The sequence below is a fragment of the Triticum urartu genome, chromosome 3A, assembly GCF_056163025.1.
Source record: "Triticum urartu cultivar PI428250 chromosome 3A, HENAU_Tu73, whole genome shotgun sequence".
NCBI lineage: Eukaryota > Viridiplantae > Streptophyta > Magnoliopsida > Poales > Poaceae > Triticum > Triticum urartu.
Window position 1 is genome coordinate 666,971,332 of NC_141875.1, and position 17,619 is coordinate 666,988,950.

The following is a 17,619-nucleotide window of genomic DNA, read 5'->3' on the forward strand; positions in this document are numbered from 1 at the left end:
GTGAAAAGCTGCTGAATTTCCTGAGCGACACATATTTTTTGTTCCGGGAACCATGTAATAAATAATTTATTATCAGGGGAACTGGGAACACCAATAATTTGAGCCTGCTAGAACATGGGCAGATCATGCGAGATAGCATGCATCACTACAAAATCGCGGACAGAATCGCGACGAGAAATTAATTATTGCGGCTGCGGCTGCGGCTGCAACTGCGAGACGATCTTGGCGACGGCCTGCGCCGAGATGGGCGACAGGCTCAGCGCGCACAGGCTCTCCCACGCAGCCGCCACGGCAGACGGCTCGTCCTTCTTCTCCATTTCTTCCTCATTCTCCTTCACCTCCTCCTGCTCCTGGAGCTCATTCTCCATCTTCTCCTGCTCCTGCTCCTTCTCGGCGGCCTCCTTGAAGAAGAAGGCGGCGTGCGTGGAGCCGACGATGCTGCGGGCGGCCTCGCGAGCCTCCGGCAGCCGGTCGTTCAGCAGCTCGGCGGCCACCTGCAGCAGCGCCGGCAGCCCGAAGTCCTTCATCGTCTCCACGTCCTGCCAATCGACACATGATCTCCTGCGTCAGTAAAACGAAACAGACAGATCGAGTTCCGCTGCCTGGATTTGAGTCGACAAGCGGTACGCACCATCCTGGCGGCGCAGTGCGCCATGGCGACGGCGGCCTTGGCGCGGACCCGGAGGTTGGCGTGGTGGACGTAGGATTTAAGCTTCTTCAGCAAGGGCAGGGGCGGCATGGAGGTGGCCATGGCGCGCATCGCCTTCTCGGCCTCTTCGCACACGAACCGCTTGTCCTGCGACGCCTTGAGCAGCAGCTGCAGCAGCAGCTTGTCGAACGCGTCCGCGGACGCCGAGGAGATGAGGTTGCCGAAGGCCGCGAAGACGTCCGTGCAGGCCATCACGGAGGTCTTGAGCACCGCGCTCCGCGGGTTCTTCATCGTCTTCACCATCCCCAGCACCACCTTCTCCCTGCCAATCATCACCCGCGGACGGATCTCAGGTCAGATCCAGAACGGAATTCGACAGAAATTAAAAGACAAAATCAGAGGAGACGGAAAGGAACGTACAGGATGGGGGCGAGGAGGGCGGGGTGGTGGATGGCGAGGCGGCGGGCGTCGTTGAGGGCCTCGCAGACCTTGACCCAGTCCTTGGAGTCGAGCCCCGCCACGAGGCCGGCGGCGCGGGCCTTGGGCGCGGGCACGGGCAGCAGGTCCTCGGACCGGACGTACTCCACGGCGGGCTCCGCTGCAGCCGCAACCGGCGACGCGGGCTTGGGCGTCGGCGCAGAGTTCTCGTCGTTGCGCTTCTTGCCGTTGCCGCCGCTGCCGGTGGGGGAGCGGGTGACGGCGACGGCGGGCGCCGTGGGGAACAGCTTGGCGGCCTTCTTGGGGCGCTGGTCCGCCACGGCGGCCGGCAGCGTGTTGTCGAGCGCGCGGAGGGCCATGGGTGGGATGGGGTCGCTTGCTGATGGAGAGACGCCGAGATGGGGAGGGAGGGTGAGAGATTTGGAAGAGATTTAATTTGGAGGAGGGCTTTGCGCTGCGGCGTATGGATGGGATGTATGGAGGGAGGAAGGGTTTGCGGCGGCGTCGGAGTTTAAAATGTGGAGGCGACGGGGGTGGCTGCAACGGCTATGAAGAGATTGAGATTCGAACTGGCAAGTGAACGTTGGGGGTTTGCTTCGCGGTGCGGGCTTTGATTGCTTTTTGCACCGTTGCCAGACAAAAAGTTTCGCGTCAAGGAAAAATAGGAAGGAAGTAACTCTTGAGATCTGTACCTAATTTACTGAATTCCCCTAAAAGAAAATCTAATTTATTGAAACAAGATTGCTAAATCTCAGTCTTAGTCGACGTAATATTTATAGCTCTTACATAAAGATCCGTGTAAAATTTTCTTTCATCTTTTTATATGTTCAGTCACTTGACTGAGACTTAGATCTATTGAAAAGACAATGAAGCGATCTCAACGCGATTTCGGTAATTTAAAAGGAAAAATAACAGATGCAACTGCTACTGACACCATCACGAGATAGTTCTAGAAAGAAAATTGATCACGAGATAACCGAGAGAAACCTCAGAGAATGGTGGACCACCTGCTGGAGTTGTCATTGCCACCCCTGCCTCACTGCCTCCAAAGGAGACTTCCATTTTCGAAAAGAGTGCAGGCAAGAGGAAAAAACTTCTGCATGCCTTCATTTCAAAGAGCTACCTACTTCTTACACATAACAAGCCGACATTGCTTACACCAAGCCCGACTTCAGCTATCGAAATTTCACATCATCTCTTCTCAAGACAACTTATGGTGTCCAGTTCATTGTTCGTTCATGCTAGCTCCAAAACTGCCAGCAACAGCAAAACAAAAACAGAGGCATTCTATCTAAATTCGTGTTGGCGTCCTTGTCGGAAAACTGTACAAAAGGGACTTCAGGGCGGCCTAGGTCAAGCGGTGCTCCAACTGGGCATCATCGCGCTGCTCGTCTGGGCCTCCCACCAGGCGTTGAACGCCGACGGCTCCTGGAACTGCCGGTACCCCTCCTGCATGGACCTGCCGTTCCGGACCAGGCCGCGCGCGGCGAACCCCATGAGCTCGGAGGCGTCCATGTGGCGGCTGAACCAGTGCGGAACGCGAGAGATTGGAGAAAAAACGCTCTGCTCCTCCTCGAGGCGCGGCTCGGGCTCTGCCTGCTTTGCTGGAGAAACGCTTTGTTCCGCCAGGAGCACTTCGTGCTGGATCTGCTTTGGCGGCTCTTGGGCCGACGAATGTTCGGCTGACGACAGCATGTTCCCTATGCCGAACGATTCCCAGTCAACCTGCTGCCACACCTTGTACCCGTCGTTGACTGTGTTGTCTGTGTGACGGTTTTGGAGCTCGGCCTTCTGCTCTGCCGCCAATCTGTCGACCTCCACCTTGAGTTGCTGCAGCCGCTGCCCAATCCTTTCGGTTACTTTGTCATACAGGTCACCTCTAGAAATATGTTGGGAGTCGTTACTGTTCTCAGCCATCAGGTCGTCAAAGTTGATTGGGTCACCAACAACCACTATCACCTACAGAATCAAATAAATAAGTAGTTCAGTATTCAGCTAAATTCCATGACAACAAGAAATATGAGTTGCGTGCAGGGGCACACACCCTTTGGCCTGTTCTTGGGATACGTTTCCCAACAGGCATTATGTCCTGCATCCCAGTATGGACAAAGGGGACAACAACCGGTAGGCTGTCAGCATCCATAATCAATCTGGTAAGAAGAAAAAAGAGAAATTAAATAGGTGCACCTCAACAATGAACAAAAACTACAAAGTTCAGATGAACTGATATGCATATGCAAAATGCAGGCTTTTTTATACAAAAAGAAGCTGAGACTGAGTTGGCATTCATTGCAGACAGTACAAGGAAATAAACTTCTAACCTTCCAACACCTCTCTTAGCAGGAGCAATGGTTTTCCCTCCGTCCCTTGAACGACTTCCTTCAGGAAATATGTGAACCCATCCGCCATTATTAAGCTTTGAGAGCGCCATATCCATTCCCTAAACAACAACAAAAAAGAGTAGTGTCCTGTGAAGAGAAAACTCAAGAGACTCAACCATGTACAGGCATACTGCATCCCCTCTATTAATTTCAGAGGTAGAACCAGGAAAGATGGTGTGCATTCTACAGTGCTCGGTTAAGACCCTTAGCAGATTAGAGCACTGATCCAAACATACAATGGCATTCACTTGTGAAACCTATTGTGAATTTGTAACAACAATGAGACACTAGATATTACAGGTAGCTAAAACTTTGTTTTGAATACAAGGATGTAGCATGTTAGTTCATGGTTCAATACAATGATAGGAAGTTTAACTGAGCTAGGCAAAGCCCAGTGAGTATCTCCCAACAATGAGATACTGGTTTAAATGGCACCATTAGTCAACAAACTAAATATCAATATTTCTCCAAGTATATACCATAAATAAACTGGTTTACTAACATCAAAATTTGGATGGCCAATCTACTGCAAACATACTTGAGGTAAATAACTTTAGACCCCTAAATACAATAAACGAAATGTATCTCATACCTTTTGGTAGATGCCTTCACCACGGTTAACAGGCAACACTTTAACAGACCTGAAGAACGTGGACATAACTGGATTTGTAAAGCAACGATCAGTCGCACATAGTGTCCATCTCAGCTTTTGTGCTTCCAACATAACAGATGGTGGCAGAAGGGAGGCAATTACAAAAGGGTCATCCATAGCAGCCACGTGATTGCTGACCTAGGATTATAAAAATGATATAAGCATAGTATGATTAGAAGAATGCATAGTGGAGAAAAATATGCTGTAAGGAAGAAATGCGCCATGTAAAACTTTAAGCGACCGCGGTTAAGAAGTCAGGTGATGCGACAATTCATAGAGAAAATATGCAGGTCATCACCATCTTCTATAAGGAAGAATACCACCGATCCATCACTACAGTAGAAGTTGCGGACATATAAGAGTATGGGTTTATGACTACTAGCTACCCTTCAGACAACATGTCATGCAATGAAATAGGCACGTACCGTTAGAAGAGGTTTGTCTTTAGGCCTCTCTTGTAACGCCTGCTGAAGTTTCTCTGCACCATAAATCTGCACAGCTAACTAGGTTAGCAGAAGCCTGTAGTAGTCTCGGGCAAGTATTTTGGTAAACAATCACTCTTCGGCTACAATACCTGGACAGAGTTAAGGCCGTGCATAAAAACATGGCAAGCATTTCCAATGAGAGGAACAGCCAGCGCCTGGAGCGAGCGGAAAATCACGGAGTCTTCAACCCCGTTAACTTCTTTGCCCACTGCATTGAGGAAGAGACGCGATTTAGAAACTGGTACAAAGAGTTAAACAGTAAAATCTACTGGCTCCGCCCGGAAATACTTGTCGAAGAAATGGATGTATCCAGACGTATTGTAGTTCTAGATACATCCATGTTCAACCATTTCTCCGACAAGTATTTCCGGACGGAGGGGGTATTATCTTTGTCCCCCCTCCTATCATGAGAGCACAACAAAAAATGAATAACCAGGAGCGCCACATTTATAATCTCAGTAGGCTGAAATCAGATTGTTAGGGATACAGGCACTACAAAGAATACACAAACAATGGTGACATCAAACAAGCATTCATTTCGCAATGGTTTTGTTTTGGCATAGAGCTATCAGACAGACCAATGGCACCGATGGATAGAATCGTATACCTTTCTTCCTGTAGAACCTCAGGGCGCTGGACGAGGGCCTCGCGGCCGCGGCGGCGGCGTCGGGGGTCGCGGGGCCCTGCTGTTGCTGCTGCTGGTCGGGCCCCTGATTCTGTTTGTCCCGGTGCAGGATGGCGCGGAGGCGGTCGGACCACTGGCGCACGGCCTCGGATGCGGCGCGGCCCTCGGGGCGGCGCCAGAGCCAGCGGCGGTCGACGGGCGCCACGCGGAGGCGGTTGCGGATCTGGGCCCCGACGGCGCGGGCCCCCTCCGCCCACGGCACCCCGCCGCCGGCCGCCATGGAGGGGTTGGCCATGGAGGAACGGTCAGCAGGCTAGGGTTTGCTCGGCCGCGGGTGTCGCTCAGCTCGGCTCAGCGGCGTCGGCGGGTTCCGATCCGCGACTTTGATAAACAAATCACAAGCGGAAGAAAGAAGGAGGCTGGCCCTGCTCTTGGGGAGGACGAAAGGAATGTGGTGGCGGGGCCCGCGCGCAGTGGGTGGGAGGGGGCCCGGAAAATATCGTGGATTGAGGGGTGGGGCCTGACTGGTTGATGGGTTGGGGCCCGGTGGCAGCGGGAGAATGGTAGGTTTGGATTCCGATAAGGACGCCACCTCGGGGAGAGAGTCACGGTCCACGTCATCCGCGATGGGGACGTGGCTGGATGTGGATGGTGGTGGCTGACCGTCTAGAAACTTCTTTTCTTTTATGAAACCTTGACTTTTTTTCAGTCATAATTCGGTCAAAGCGTGGTCAAAATTTGAATTTAAATTCAATACATGGTCCACTTCGGGGTACCTTTGTTAAAGCCGTGGTCGTCACATGGACAAGCGGGCCCTGCCAGTCAGTATTGACAACGAATACCGGTTTTGGGCGGGCCCTACCGGCCAGTTTTAACATAAGAAACCGAGATCAACCAAGACTGAGCCTCTGGCGGTATATTTTCATGGAAGAGGCATATTTTCATGGAAGAAGCAATCTAAGCACCCGCAAAGTCTGAGACTGACTCGAACCTGTTGGGCAGCGGAGAATCAATTTTAACATGGCCCGTGTGGTAAGCAACCTGAAAACAAATAAGGTCCTTTGACAATCATTAGCCTACAAGTTGTGCTTTTGCGATAAAAACCTCAAAAGATGAGGGTTTTTATTTTGTTGCATGAGTTCTTCTTTAGTTTGGGTATTGTGATATTCACTTTTTACTGTGCTCCGAATGCAAACACAAACCAAGAGACACTAAACTTGAACCACCACACAAGAACGTGCACACACATACCTGGAGTCCATGTCAGAAATTGTGGACGGGTCCACAGCTCGAATAAGCATGTTGCTCTTTGACAATTTGAAATGCACAAATAAGACAATAAGATGCTGACATACATGGACACCTGTCCCTCCGGTTCCGCCAAATATCTAATAGAATGAACTATATCATCACATCACAATAAAATTTGTCGAATCCCCTCCACGTAGAACCGACGAGCCAAAATTTGGACCATAACCTACTGTACAATAACACAATTTAAGCGTGTTTCCGAAGAGATATTGTCCAAATCAAATCAGAATCCGAAGTGACCGTTACAATCTCGTCCTCCACAATGTTTGATGTGCTCATTAATCCACCATACTTCATGCTGGTACTATCTGGAGAGAGAAATTCAGCAGGGCTATCAGATCATGTTGTTGCGATACAAAAATGAGGTTGCATTTTAGCTTAGATTCCTGTACCTAGGTTCCATCGCAGACCGGTGGTGGTGCTGCTGTTTGATGGCGCACCCATGGGGATCAGCCCGCAATGAGGACCCTCGATCGACCGCTCGATGCGGATCTCGTGACTGTGCGTCCTTGGGAGCAGGAAGATCGAGGAGTCGTCTGACAGGAGGATGATCCTGGTGTTTGAGAAGCGATACAGTACGTTGATGTTCCCCATCTCGTGATCGAACCTTCCTCCAAGCGCACCAAGAACAAGAATGCAAAGCTGCAGTCACACAAAACACAGTAACATCAGTAAAAAAGCTGGTGTTGCAAACACTGATCTGGAGTAAACACTGGTAACTGATCTGGTGTACATTAGAATTGTCTGGCCCAGGCGGATTTTTGGTGATGAACGATATGCACTTGTTCAAGTCTGTGGTGTCCTGATCATGTGAATCGTCGATTATTTGGGTACCCTGCAATTGATCAAAGAAGTGTGTTGTCAATATATCATTTTGCTGTAAGTCACCAATCGTTCCTGTCCCAGTTTCAAGGCCTCATTGGTTAATCTTAAACCAGAAAAATCATCTATTGTACAGAATACTAATAATGCCCAGCGTTGACATTCATGTTGCCTCTCTCAAAAAGTAGTAAAGCAGGGCAAATCAAATGTACATAAACTTGATTTACATTTACATTATCCCTGCTGCCACTCCACAACATTTCCAGGAAGAAACTTGAGGTTCACGGCTAGGGGTACAACTGATCATGCCAATTTAATCAACACTGAAATAGTACTTGCATTTACCAGGACAAGCATACCAAAAATACTGGTATAGAAACAAAAGCCTACTAAAAATACAATAAAACAAGGCATTGCTCCCTTCCTGGTTTTCTAGGATAATTAGGACAACTTAATCAATGTAATTATTTCAGCAGTTTGATTTCACACAAGAAAATAGATTTCTTCCCCGCATTGGTGTCAGTAAGAGTCATCTAAACTTGTAGACATGAAGTTCTGATATTTTTATGGCCCATTATAGCTAACATCACACAACGGTCCAAAACAGAATCACAAACATATTCATGTGGACCAAGACGGCTAAAAGATGATACTATCTTTCTGCTTGTATTTTTGCTACGCATGATATCTTTCTCCCTTACATAATAGAAACTGCCCTGGACAGTTGCTGCATACAATATGATATTTTGGTTCAGCTGTCAGCTTCAGCATCTCGTTTTCAGAAAGGTATGATGAAGGGAGTTTTAAATTAGTTACCAAACTGGAATAGTATTCCTTCACTTCTGGCCTTACAGAATCCATATCTCCTTCGATTGCGTCGGGCTTGTACCTGCAGGAAGGTAAGGACAAATTAATGAGATCGTCACATACAAACAACCAGCAAAGAAATCTGTCTTAAACCTACCTCCCAACTACCAATAAATAGGTTTTTAAATCTCTTCCCAACTACTAGTAGTATTTGGCATGGGCGAACAACTAAATGTGTTCCATTGATGCAGTATAAACTATTTCAAATGTGATGCATACTATGTCGCCGTGGTATGGTTTAATCTGCCAAGCCCTCTGGTGGTACCTTAGGCAAACTTAAGAACATTTTTCCTTCATATAAACAGCTCTTGAGCATTACATAGATAGATGACCCAAGCAGAGTTGAACATTGTAATATGTTTCAAAAAGAAGATAAAATGCCATCTCAAAAGAAAAATCATATGAAAATGTGTGTTAGGCATTTAAAAATGACAGAGACTACATCAGATGCAAAGACTGACAGTTCTTTAGCCGAAGTACTTGCTGCGTCTCGTCTCAAGAAAACTCTGAATTTGTGCTCGAGCACATGCGGGCAAGGCATATAAGGGGTAACTTGCAGTTTTTGACTAAACACACACCATACCAACTGTAGTCCTAGTACAATGTAAGTATTGCTAAAACAAACAAGGCAGATGCCGAGACGCGGCGTGCCAAAAAAGGTATATTGAGAAGCGAATTCAGAGTGAGTTTTTTTTTACAGCTATATGCGTTGGCATGCCAGCGTTCAGGCTTTCACGCAACAGCACAGGCATAGAAACCAAAAGGAATTTTTTGTTTACAGCTAGTATATCTCCGACGCATTCCAACAAGCACGTGATGGGCATTGATCCACGGAGAGGCAGAGTCAACTATGAACAGGTGGGAGGCGTAGGCACGCAGCTATCGGGGTAGAAAAAAACAAAAAAGAGGAAGGCGGAGAAGACTTTGATGGATCACCTGAGGCGGACCTCGTCGGGGTCCTCGGCCGGGAGCAGCTCCGGCATGCCGTCGAAGACCCGGTTGGCGCCGCCGTCCGCGCACACCCGCAGCTGCGCTGCTCAGACAACAGAGAGAGAGGGAGACGACACAAGCCGGGCGCGTCAAAACGTGTCCGCGAGGACGGAGAGCGAAGGCGGCGATAATGCCCACGGAAGAAAGGTGAGGCAGGGAGGGGCGCGCGTTGGTTGGTTGGTTACGTACCTCGGGTCCAGAGCAGGGGCGCGAAGCGCGGGAGGCGCTGGTTGAGGACGACGACGGCGTAGGAGACCGCGTTCTCGGCGTCGGTTGCGTCGGCCGGGGGATGAGGCGGGGACGGGAGGAGGAAGGAGGAGGAGTGGGTCATCGTGGGCAGCGGCGGCATGGCGAGGCCGTGGAGGTGGAGGTGGAGGTGGCGTGGCGGGGAGGGCGGGTCGGGGTCGGTGGGGGGCTCTGGATTCTGGAACAGGGGAGAAGAGAAGAAGAGCGAAACGAATAGGATATGCGAAACGAAAGGAAAAGAGGTGGCGTAGGTCGCGTGGACAAAAGGAAGGGTTTTAACGAAGGAGAGATGGTGTGGATGGCGCGTAGCCGGTCCTCTGGACTGGAGCCGACGGAAGTCGTTGGCGGACGGTGGTACTGGTACGACCGGCAGCGGAATCGGGGAAGGGAGGGGTTCAACTTCAAGGCCCCGTTGGGCAGCTCTTGTTTTTTCGGGTTTTTTGTCCAATCCTGACCTCTCAAGCCGTCCAATGCAGACCCTGATCCCCAAGCCAAACCTGGTACTTTTTTTTTTTTTTGAAAGTAGCCAAACCTGGTACTAGTTGGTTGAGGAGGCCCGTTGGCCGCGTGCTCGCCCTGTTCAACCAAGGAAGGAAGGAAACGTACTCCGAGACGCGCCGGCCAGCCAACTGCGGCTGACTGACGACAAGGGCGCACGCGTTGGCGTGTGGACCATACCATACGATAAGTACTCTCTCCGGGTTTTTTTAATCCGCATATAAGAATTGGTCAAAGTCAAACTACACAAAGTTTGATCCGCAAATTTATATAAAAAAATATGAGCATCTACAATGCTAAAACTATATAGTATGAAAATATGTTTCATGGTGCATCTGATAATATTGATTTCATATTTGTGAATGTTTATATTTTTTTTATTATAAAGTTAGTCAAACTCTACAAAGCTTGACTTTGACCAAACCTTATATGCGGACTAAAAAGAAACAGAGGAGCGTCTACAGCTGGACCTACCTAATCCGGCCCCCTAAACAATGACTGGTTACCCCTCAAATGTCTACGTCCCACAGCCGGATACGTCCTTAGCAAACTCTCCGACCTACTGTTCCACCGCTTCCTCCGCTTGGGTGGCCTCAAACTCCCCTAGTGCATCGGCCATGCCGAATCTGGCTTCGGCAACCGGAAGCGCCGGCTCCTCCTCCTCCTCCTCCTCCTATTTCTCCTACTTCATCACGCGTTCGGCGCCTGCTCCTCCTCTTCCTTCTCCTGCTCCGAAGAGTCCGGAGGCAGGCCAGTCAGCCACAAACCGAGCGACACACCGTGCCCGGATCTCCTCTATGAGCTGCAGCCGGCGCTCCGGAGTGGGCATAGCGTAGGTGGTCATCCTCTGTCGGGGCATAGCTACGAACGGCGAATGAATGGGTGGGTGGTGGCGCGGAGAGGAGGGAAATGGATGCAGCTACGGTTGGGAGCCATCATCTGGCTTACATAGCTGGACTTGGAGCCTCAGGCGGCGAGCCGGAGTAACGCCATGAAAGCGTCTGCACCGGCCGTCGGACCGATGGGTTACCGAGTGGGTTATCCAGCCCATATCCACCTCAGATGTGGGCTGGATATGAGAAGTGTCGGTCAGCACGGGAGTTTAGGGCCAGATGAGGAGCCCGCCTGGGTCGGTATTTTTTGACCGATTGGTGATCGGGACCTCCGCTTGGGAGCCCGACTATATATACTGTAACATGGTAAAAATGTGGTCAAGTGTGCAATTTACTTTGTAGATAATAATCGGCCTACATTATGTGCTTATTCTTCTTTTTCTAGGAAGGATGTGTAGAAATGGAGCATGTGAGTTCGAGCTCAAAGAGCTCGGGTGAACAGTAAAACTAGAAAAAAAATAGTTAAAAATAAAAGGTTCTGGTTTTTTGGCAAGTAGCATTGGTGCTTTTTCTACATGCATGCAAATTTTCAGGCTGAAATCACATTCGTGGTGGTGTGGGTAAAAAAACAAAATCGATGCTCTAAAAAAAGAGTATTTGGAAGTGTTTTGGAGCATCAATTTTCTTTTGTCTACACCTCCAAAAATGTGATTGCATTGCGAAATTTTCGTTTTGCATGGGTGTAGAAAAAACTTCAGTATTTGTTGCCAAAAAAAATCAAAAAATTGTGAATTATTTTACTAAATTTTTCGAATTTACTATTCACTCAAGATTCTGTGAGCTCAAGCGCACAATAGCACTTTTAGGGATGTGCTTCTTTCTTTTATTGATATATATACACCATAATCTCTTGCAGAGTCTCTTTGGTTCACAGATATTTCAAAACATAGAAGTACGAAAAATATAGGGTGGAAGTGGCAATGCCCACTTAAATCATATACAGAATTAGCAAACCATAGGATGGAAATGGCAACGCCCGCTTAAAAATCCTATGGAATCAGCAAACCATGGGAATTTGGACTAGACGGTGTTTGATGATGCGGGAAAAACAAAGGAATGGTAAGAAGTTTTGAATGGATGAAAAAATTCCTTCAAAACAGGGTGCAAAGCAATCATTTGGATCTTTTCATGAGGACTCCAATTCTATGAATCAAAGCATCCTAATGTACTATACCAGGAAATTCCTTTGCATCAAAACAGCCATTAAAAGGTAGGTGAGATCTTGTCACGGCGTGCTGTTGATCGATCAAGATGTGGCCGTCCTCTTGACTGGTCAGGGGCAAAGGCTCAACCCACACAGTTCGGCGGAGGGTCCAGCGACCGGTGATGCCCCACCACACCAGGTACTACTTGTGTGTTTATACATACGGTCGAGAGAGCACATCATGCGCCCTGCCAACTCCACAACAATCGACAAGCCACCACCGTATCCAATTCATGCATTAAACAGGCAGGATCAGCCATACATGTACTACTACCACTGTCACTCCCGGAATAGATAGGCAAGGCACCGCTGGTTCATGGATGGTTAATACGGACAGATTACATACTAACGCTACCTACATACATAAATATTTACATCAGGGATGGATCGGATCGCCAATGAGCACCCAGGCAAGGGACAACCTTGGCCCTAGATCTTTCTCTGCCAAAGAGCAAACCAGCCGACAAGCGCGATTGCGCACCAAAGTCTCTACATTTCCTACTAGTAACTACAGTACACCCAAGGGGTTGTTGCATCAGAAGGTGGGTAGGGGTGGGGGTGGGGTGATCAACAATAGCAATAGCAATAGACCATACTTCAGGGGTTGTTACTTCTTTGCTGGGACCCAGCCCCCCGCGATACCTCGTCTCAGTCGGCCTTAACACAACCTGCAGAGACCGCCAAGGCCAACATCTGAACGGTCAGTCGCTTCCGGTGGGTGATGCTTGCGATAGCAAACAACAATATCATGCAAACCATGCTTGCGGCTAGTCGGTTTAGGTAAATGGGGGGATTGAATGCTATACATAGCAAACAATCATGCAAACGGATTTGATGCACCGAAAACAGTGTGAACTTGACCGATTGCATGTGGTTTTAAAAAGCATATACCTAGTTGGCTAGAATTTAAATCGCTTGATGCAGGAAGATGGGCCTTCTCACTTGCGCCGTCACCATCCAGTGAACCTTCCTCCTTTCTTGGGCCAGATGGTTTCGAGTTCATCTTCTGGACCTCCTCCTTGGTGTAAATGCATATCTTGCGCACTATGCTGCAGAATTCCCTGCTCACAGAATGATGCGGTATTAGCACTAGGAAGGGAAGTTCTGCTAAGCAAGCACCAAGACAGAGACTCACTCCCATGGATCGTCTCCCACGAGCATCATGTCACCCTCATTGTCAGTATAGACGATCTGCCAATTTTTGTTCGAGGACATCAGTTCGCCATCAAATTCAAACATCTTGTCTAGCTCAGCTGTGAGTTCATCATAGTCAACGAACTTTGAGAGATCCACTGATCTACCAAGTGCAACACCTTGCTTATGAACCTGCAAAACCATGGACGATACATATATCATTAGCAGACAAGGTTATGCGATACGACCCCATGATAATATGTGCATAGTGTTCGCATGCATAGATAAAATAGTGTTGCTCATAACAATACAAGCGGACAGAGACATATAATCCCTAATATCAGTCAGCCTGAAACATACACATACTCAAGCATTTGTTCACATGAGGTGGGAATTCAAATGTTTTCGGCAAACAAATTCGGACTATTTAATATTATTAGCAACATGAGGGCAAACAAACATTTCCACAACTAGCTAATGAACGGATAATTTATTGTCGACTGACAGCAGAAACTGAACAGAAGTAAGAAAATGCCACAGGAACATTTTAACATCAAGTAAGACTTGCAGCTGGCATGAACATAAGAGAAAACAAGACTCTACCTTTGTGCAACTCCTTGTGGAAGCACCATGGGACTTGCTTTGGACGTCTTTTGAACTCTGCGGACATTGCTGCGTGTTTTTCTCATTCTCAGTCGTCCCAGCAATGCTTAAGGACACCTCAGGAGAACAATCAGTTTGCAAATGATCTAATGATACAGATGGTTGAGTTTGTAGCACAGGCTCATGCGTTCCAGCCATTGGGGAGTTCAAATTGTTAAAACCAGCACTGGCAGTATCAACTTTAAACCCAAAGATCTTGAAATCACTGCCTTCTGTTGTTTTCTCCAGCTCAATAGGAGCTATTGATGCGTGAGGCCTGATCACTCGTGGCTGTTCTGCCCGGGAGAACTGCGGACTTAACCAGTTTGATTGGTGTTCTGTAAATCTGAAGTCTTGTGCTTGATCTCTTGAATTACCGTACGCGGTGCTCGGCCCATTCCAGAAATGCAACTCATTGTTCTCTGTGTGCATCTTTCTACTTGATTCAACAGTCAAGGAAGGTTGCTGATGCATAAATAAGTATGGATCTGCGTATTGACGAGCATAACTGTGGTCCTGAAACTGGTTCTTGAATGAACTAAGACGATTTGGAGCCTCGTCAAAGGTTGTCTGCATGAAGAAGCCTAGGGAATCACCAAAAGGTTGAGCACCAGAACTGGCGTCCTTAAAGTCAGTTTCACGCCTTCCCAACTGAATCGAATTATGCACAGAGGGCCTCTGCTGAAACGTTAGTGAGTTGTTTTTTCCAATGTTGGGTGGTGGGGGTGGTGACCACATCATAGGCTTCTGAACAGTGGCATCAAAGTCATTAATGTCAGTTAGCTTATTGCTCCTCTGTTCTTGACCTGGCAGGGCAGTGTTATTTTGATTTCGTTGTGCTTGAGCACAATCCATATCAGCCCTAGTTGCACCTGCAAATGGCAGCAGCATTTCAAGAGTCAGATATGGAACGTATATTTATTTCACCAAGCTTCCAGTAAGACTAACAATGATCACCTTCTTTTGTACGAACAGACGATTCAGGAGAAGCTGGAGGAACATTTGGTCTAGATCGTTTGGGCCGAGAAAGAGGAAGCGGGTTAACAGGAGGTGATGAGGCAGGCTCTATTTCCCAAGGAGAGACTCTATCTGGCCGTGGAATAGTTGACGACTCATCCCAACGCACCTAAGTAGAAGCAGCAATCGTCAATAAGCATGAGACTCTTCCGGTCGTATACAAAAAAAAAACAGTGATCAACCAGTTACCTTAAGGGATCTCCAGCTTGATTCCGGCCACAATTGATCGAGATTATCACTGCCCACTATGGTACCAGTAAACCTACATGACAAACGGGGCAACAGATTACAAATGATGACTTAGTGCTGTCAGGGGATAATGCAAACAAAACCAACTTTGTAGGGAAAGCAAATACAGTACAACAGTTACCTCTGCTCTGGTGCCTCTTCCCCTTCAAACCTCATCTTGAACCTCGTCCCAATAGAATAAATGTTCTTAACAGACTCCATATATTTATCATATGGTATAATGAACTCAGAACGGCTTGTCCTAAAATCGACACGGTGATTAGACAAGGGTAAGTAATCAGAATGAGACAGTGAAAACGAATAAACAGATAAAGATAAAGCAGTATGATTGCCAAAGAGATGTTGATATACCTGGGTTTGTAGTAGACAGTGAACATGGTTTTTGTGTTGATAGCATGCCATGCAGTTGCAAGGACTCCAAGGTGCATACTATGACTAGATATGACCGAAGAAGCTATGTTGGAAAGCTGTCTCATAGCCCGCCTCACACCAACACGAAGCTCGCCGCTCTCTCCTCTGCATGGAGCAGAACAGAATTAGTAACGAACTGGGAATTGGTATGCTTGGGGGAAAGGAAACAACAGCAGACCTGAGGAAAATGAAGGCGTCCCCAGCGACAAGCCTTTTGGAACTGACAAAGACGCTCCAGCCGCTCTGAAGGAGATGCCTCCTAGGTTGCCCTGTTGATTTGCAGTAAGTTGACACAATTATTATTGATCGCTATCAGCATCAACTACAAGATAACCATTCTCCAAATTGTAGACAGGTTTAATATGTATTGCATTGTCGGTCATAACTAAGCTCCTACAACAAAATGGTCTGCTGAATTTGTCAGCTTCAGATCACACTGGCATATATACATGGTGATGTCAAACTGCTAAATATCGCGGTAAGGCAAGGAACACATAGTTACCGCGGAAAATGTGGCGGAAGCGCCACTCCATGCCATGAAGATCCTTTGCCACAAGCTCCTGTGTGGGAGGAGACTGCGTCATATCCTGCCAAACAGATCAGGTCAGCGAATGGCACAAACCGACGGCAAGCCATACATCCTTATAACTTTAATTGTGGAATGCAGACATACCAGGGGAGGGAGGCACTCATCAGCGTGGCGGCGCAGCACGGAGAAGCCGCCATGTGTGCTGGTGTCGGACGCAGTGAGCGTCTTGCAGAAGGACCTCACGGCCGGCCGGGCAGGCATGGCGCCTCCTGTTGCAGGGCTCGACTTGTCCGTCGTCGCCTCACTTTGCTGAAAAATACATGTCGCGACGAAATGAACACCCTCGAGCAGAAGAGAAGGGGATCCCCAAAACATTCATTTCGGCGGGAGGGATTGAGGGAAGGGCTTACTTCCGGCTCCGGCATGAGCATGACCTGCGCGTAGACCTCGTCCGTGTCCGCCTCCGCCTGCCAAAAAATAATCGACAGAAAAAGTGAGGCAACCGAATCGAATTTCGGAGCAGGGCAAGCGGATGTGGAAATTGGGCGGAATTGAGCGCGGGAAGCGGGCGGGGTGCGAAATTGGGCGGGCACCTTGAGCTCGACGTTGAGGACGCGGCAGAGCAGCTTGGAGGGCAGATCGTAGAGGCGCATCTGGTTGGCGGCGACCTGGTTCATGGAGGCCTCCACCTGAAATGAAAAAGCCAAAACCCAAAGCGGAAGAGCGAAATTCAGCGCGCGAACCGCGGAGCAGCGACCTTCCCGCGCCGAATCGCGGGAGGGGAGATGGGGAGAACAAGGAGGGGGGCGGCGGGCGGACCTGCTCGATGTGGCCCTGCGGGAAGTAGTAGACCATGTCCCCGACGCGCGGCACGGTGACGAGCGGGCCGGCGCAGGCGTGCCAGAGCTCGTCGTACAGCGGATCCCCTGCTCCGCCAAACCCACGAGACATCAGGCACGAGGAGGAGGAGGAGACTCAGGGGGACGAAAGGGGGCCAGATCTGCGCGCGCGTACCTGTGGAGGCGCCCTGCGGGGGCGGGGGCGGCGGCGGCATGGCCGCGGGCGGCATCCGGTGGTCGCGGCAGCGGCGGCGCGGGGGGAAACCCTAGCGCGGGGTCGAGGAGGGAGAGGGGAGTGGGGGGAGGGAGCGGCAGCGTCAGTAGAAGAGAAATGTGGGGGTGGGGAGGGGGGGAGGAGGAGGACGGGAAGGATGGGGGCTGATTAATTTGGTGGTGGTCTCTTGGTAGGGAGTAGGGGAGTGAATCAGACACTGACACGCACACGGAAAGAGGGAGGGCGACGCCGACAGCCGCACGCGCCTCGTGACACACCGCCCCCGACAGCCCCCAAGCCACGGGGCCCTCCCTGTCCCCCCCGAGTAGCGCACCCAGTATAATATTTCCGATCGCCTGTCCCTCTCCCAGCTCACCGCGTCCTACCACATGGTTGTTCCCTCCAATTATTTACCTTCCGAGTGGTGATTCTTTTCGTTTCTTGTTTAGGATAGTCATAGCGGGAGTAATAACTTAGCTAGTAACATAACACACCTCGAAAAAATTCTGCTTAGGGCATCTCC

At 49.1% G+C, this 17,619-nt stretch overlaps 3 protein-coding genes across 6 annotated transcripts; all 3 read right to left on the reverse strand.

Annotated features, from left to right (window-relative positions):
• Positions 1-45: 45 nt before the first annotated feature.
• On the reverse strand, positions 46-1,639 carry LOC147981267 (ARM repeat superfamily protein). The gene is made up of 3 exons (XM_087513918.1): positions 1,070-1,639; positions 632-971; positions 46-539 (listed from the first exon to the last, which is right to left on the reverse strand). The coding sequence occupies exons 1-3, from the start codon at positions 1,444-1,446 to the stop codon at positions 183-185; spliced, it is 1,074 nt and encodes a 357-aa protein (XP_087370044.1). The 5' UTR covers positions 1,447-1,639; the 3' UTR covers positions 46-182.
• Positions 1,640-2,169: 530 nt separating this feature from the next.
• Positions 2,170-9,798, reverse strand: LOC147981268 (thiamine pyrophosphokinase 1-like). 4 transcript variants are annotated; one of them, XM_087513915.1, is made up of 11 exons: positions 9,410-9,702; positions 9,167-9,263; positions 8,180-8,252; positions 7,275-7,376; positions 6,934-7,183; positions 4,695-4,813; positions 4,546-4,611; positions 4,061-4,258; positions 3,409-3,527; positions 3,132-3,237; positions 2,170-3,046 (listed from the first exon to the last, which is right to left on the reverse strand). In XM_087513915.1, exons 1-11 carry the CDS (start codon positions 9,567-9,569, stop codon positions 2,441-2,443), a joined length of 1,896 nt encoding a protein of 631 aa, XP_087370041.1. In that variant the 5' UTR covers positions 9,570-9,702; the 3' UTR covers positions 2,170-2,440. The 4 variants fall into 4 exon arrangements, with proteins under 4 accessions (XP_087370041.1, XP_087370039.1, XP_087370038.1 ...); XM_087513913.1 differs by lacking the exons at positions 6,934-7,183; positions 7,275-7,376; positions 8,180-8,252; positions 9,167-9,263; positions 9,410-9,702 and adding exons at positions 5,213-6,271; positions 6,482-6,728; XM_087513912.1 differs by lacking the exons at positions 6,934-7,183; positions 7,275-7,376; positions 8,180-8,252; positions 9,167-9,263; positions 9,410-9,702 and adding an exon at positions 5,213-6,728.
• Positions 9,799-12,284: 2,486 nt separating this feature from the next.
• LOC147981269 (auxin response factor 4-like) lies at positions 12,285-17,224 on the reverse strand. Its single transcript, XM_087513911.1, has 15 exons — positions 17,058-17,224; positions 16,863-16,969; positions 16,637-16,732; positions 16,454-16,510; positions 16,188-16,352; positions 16,017-16,101; positions 15,693-15,783; positions 15,455-15,619; positions 15,225-15,344; positions 15,044-15,116; positions 14,795-14,963; positions 13,799-14,709; positions 13,197-13,387; positions 12,953-13,122; positions 12,285-12,729 (listed from the first exon to the last, which is right to left on the reverse strand). Exons 1-15 carry the CDS (start codon positions 17,110-17,112, stop codon positions 12,710-12,712), a joined length of 2,475 nt encoding a protein of 824 aa, XP_087370037.1. The 5' UTR covers positions 17,113-17,224; the 3' UTR covers positions 12,285-12,709.
• Positions 17,225-17,619: the final 395 nt, after the last annotated feature.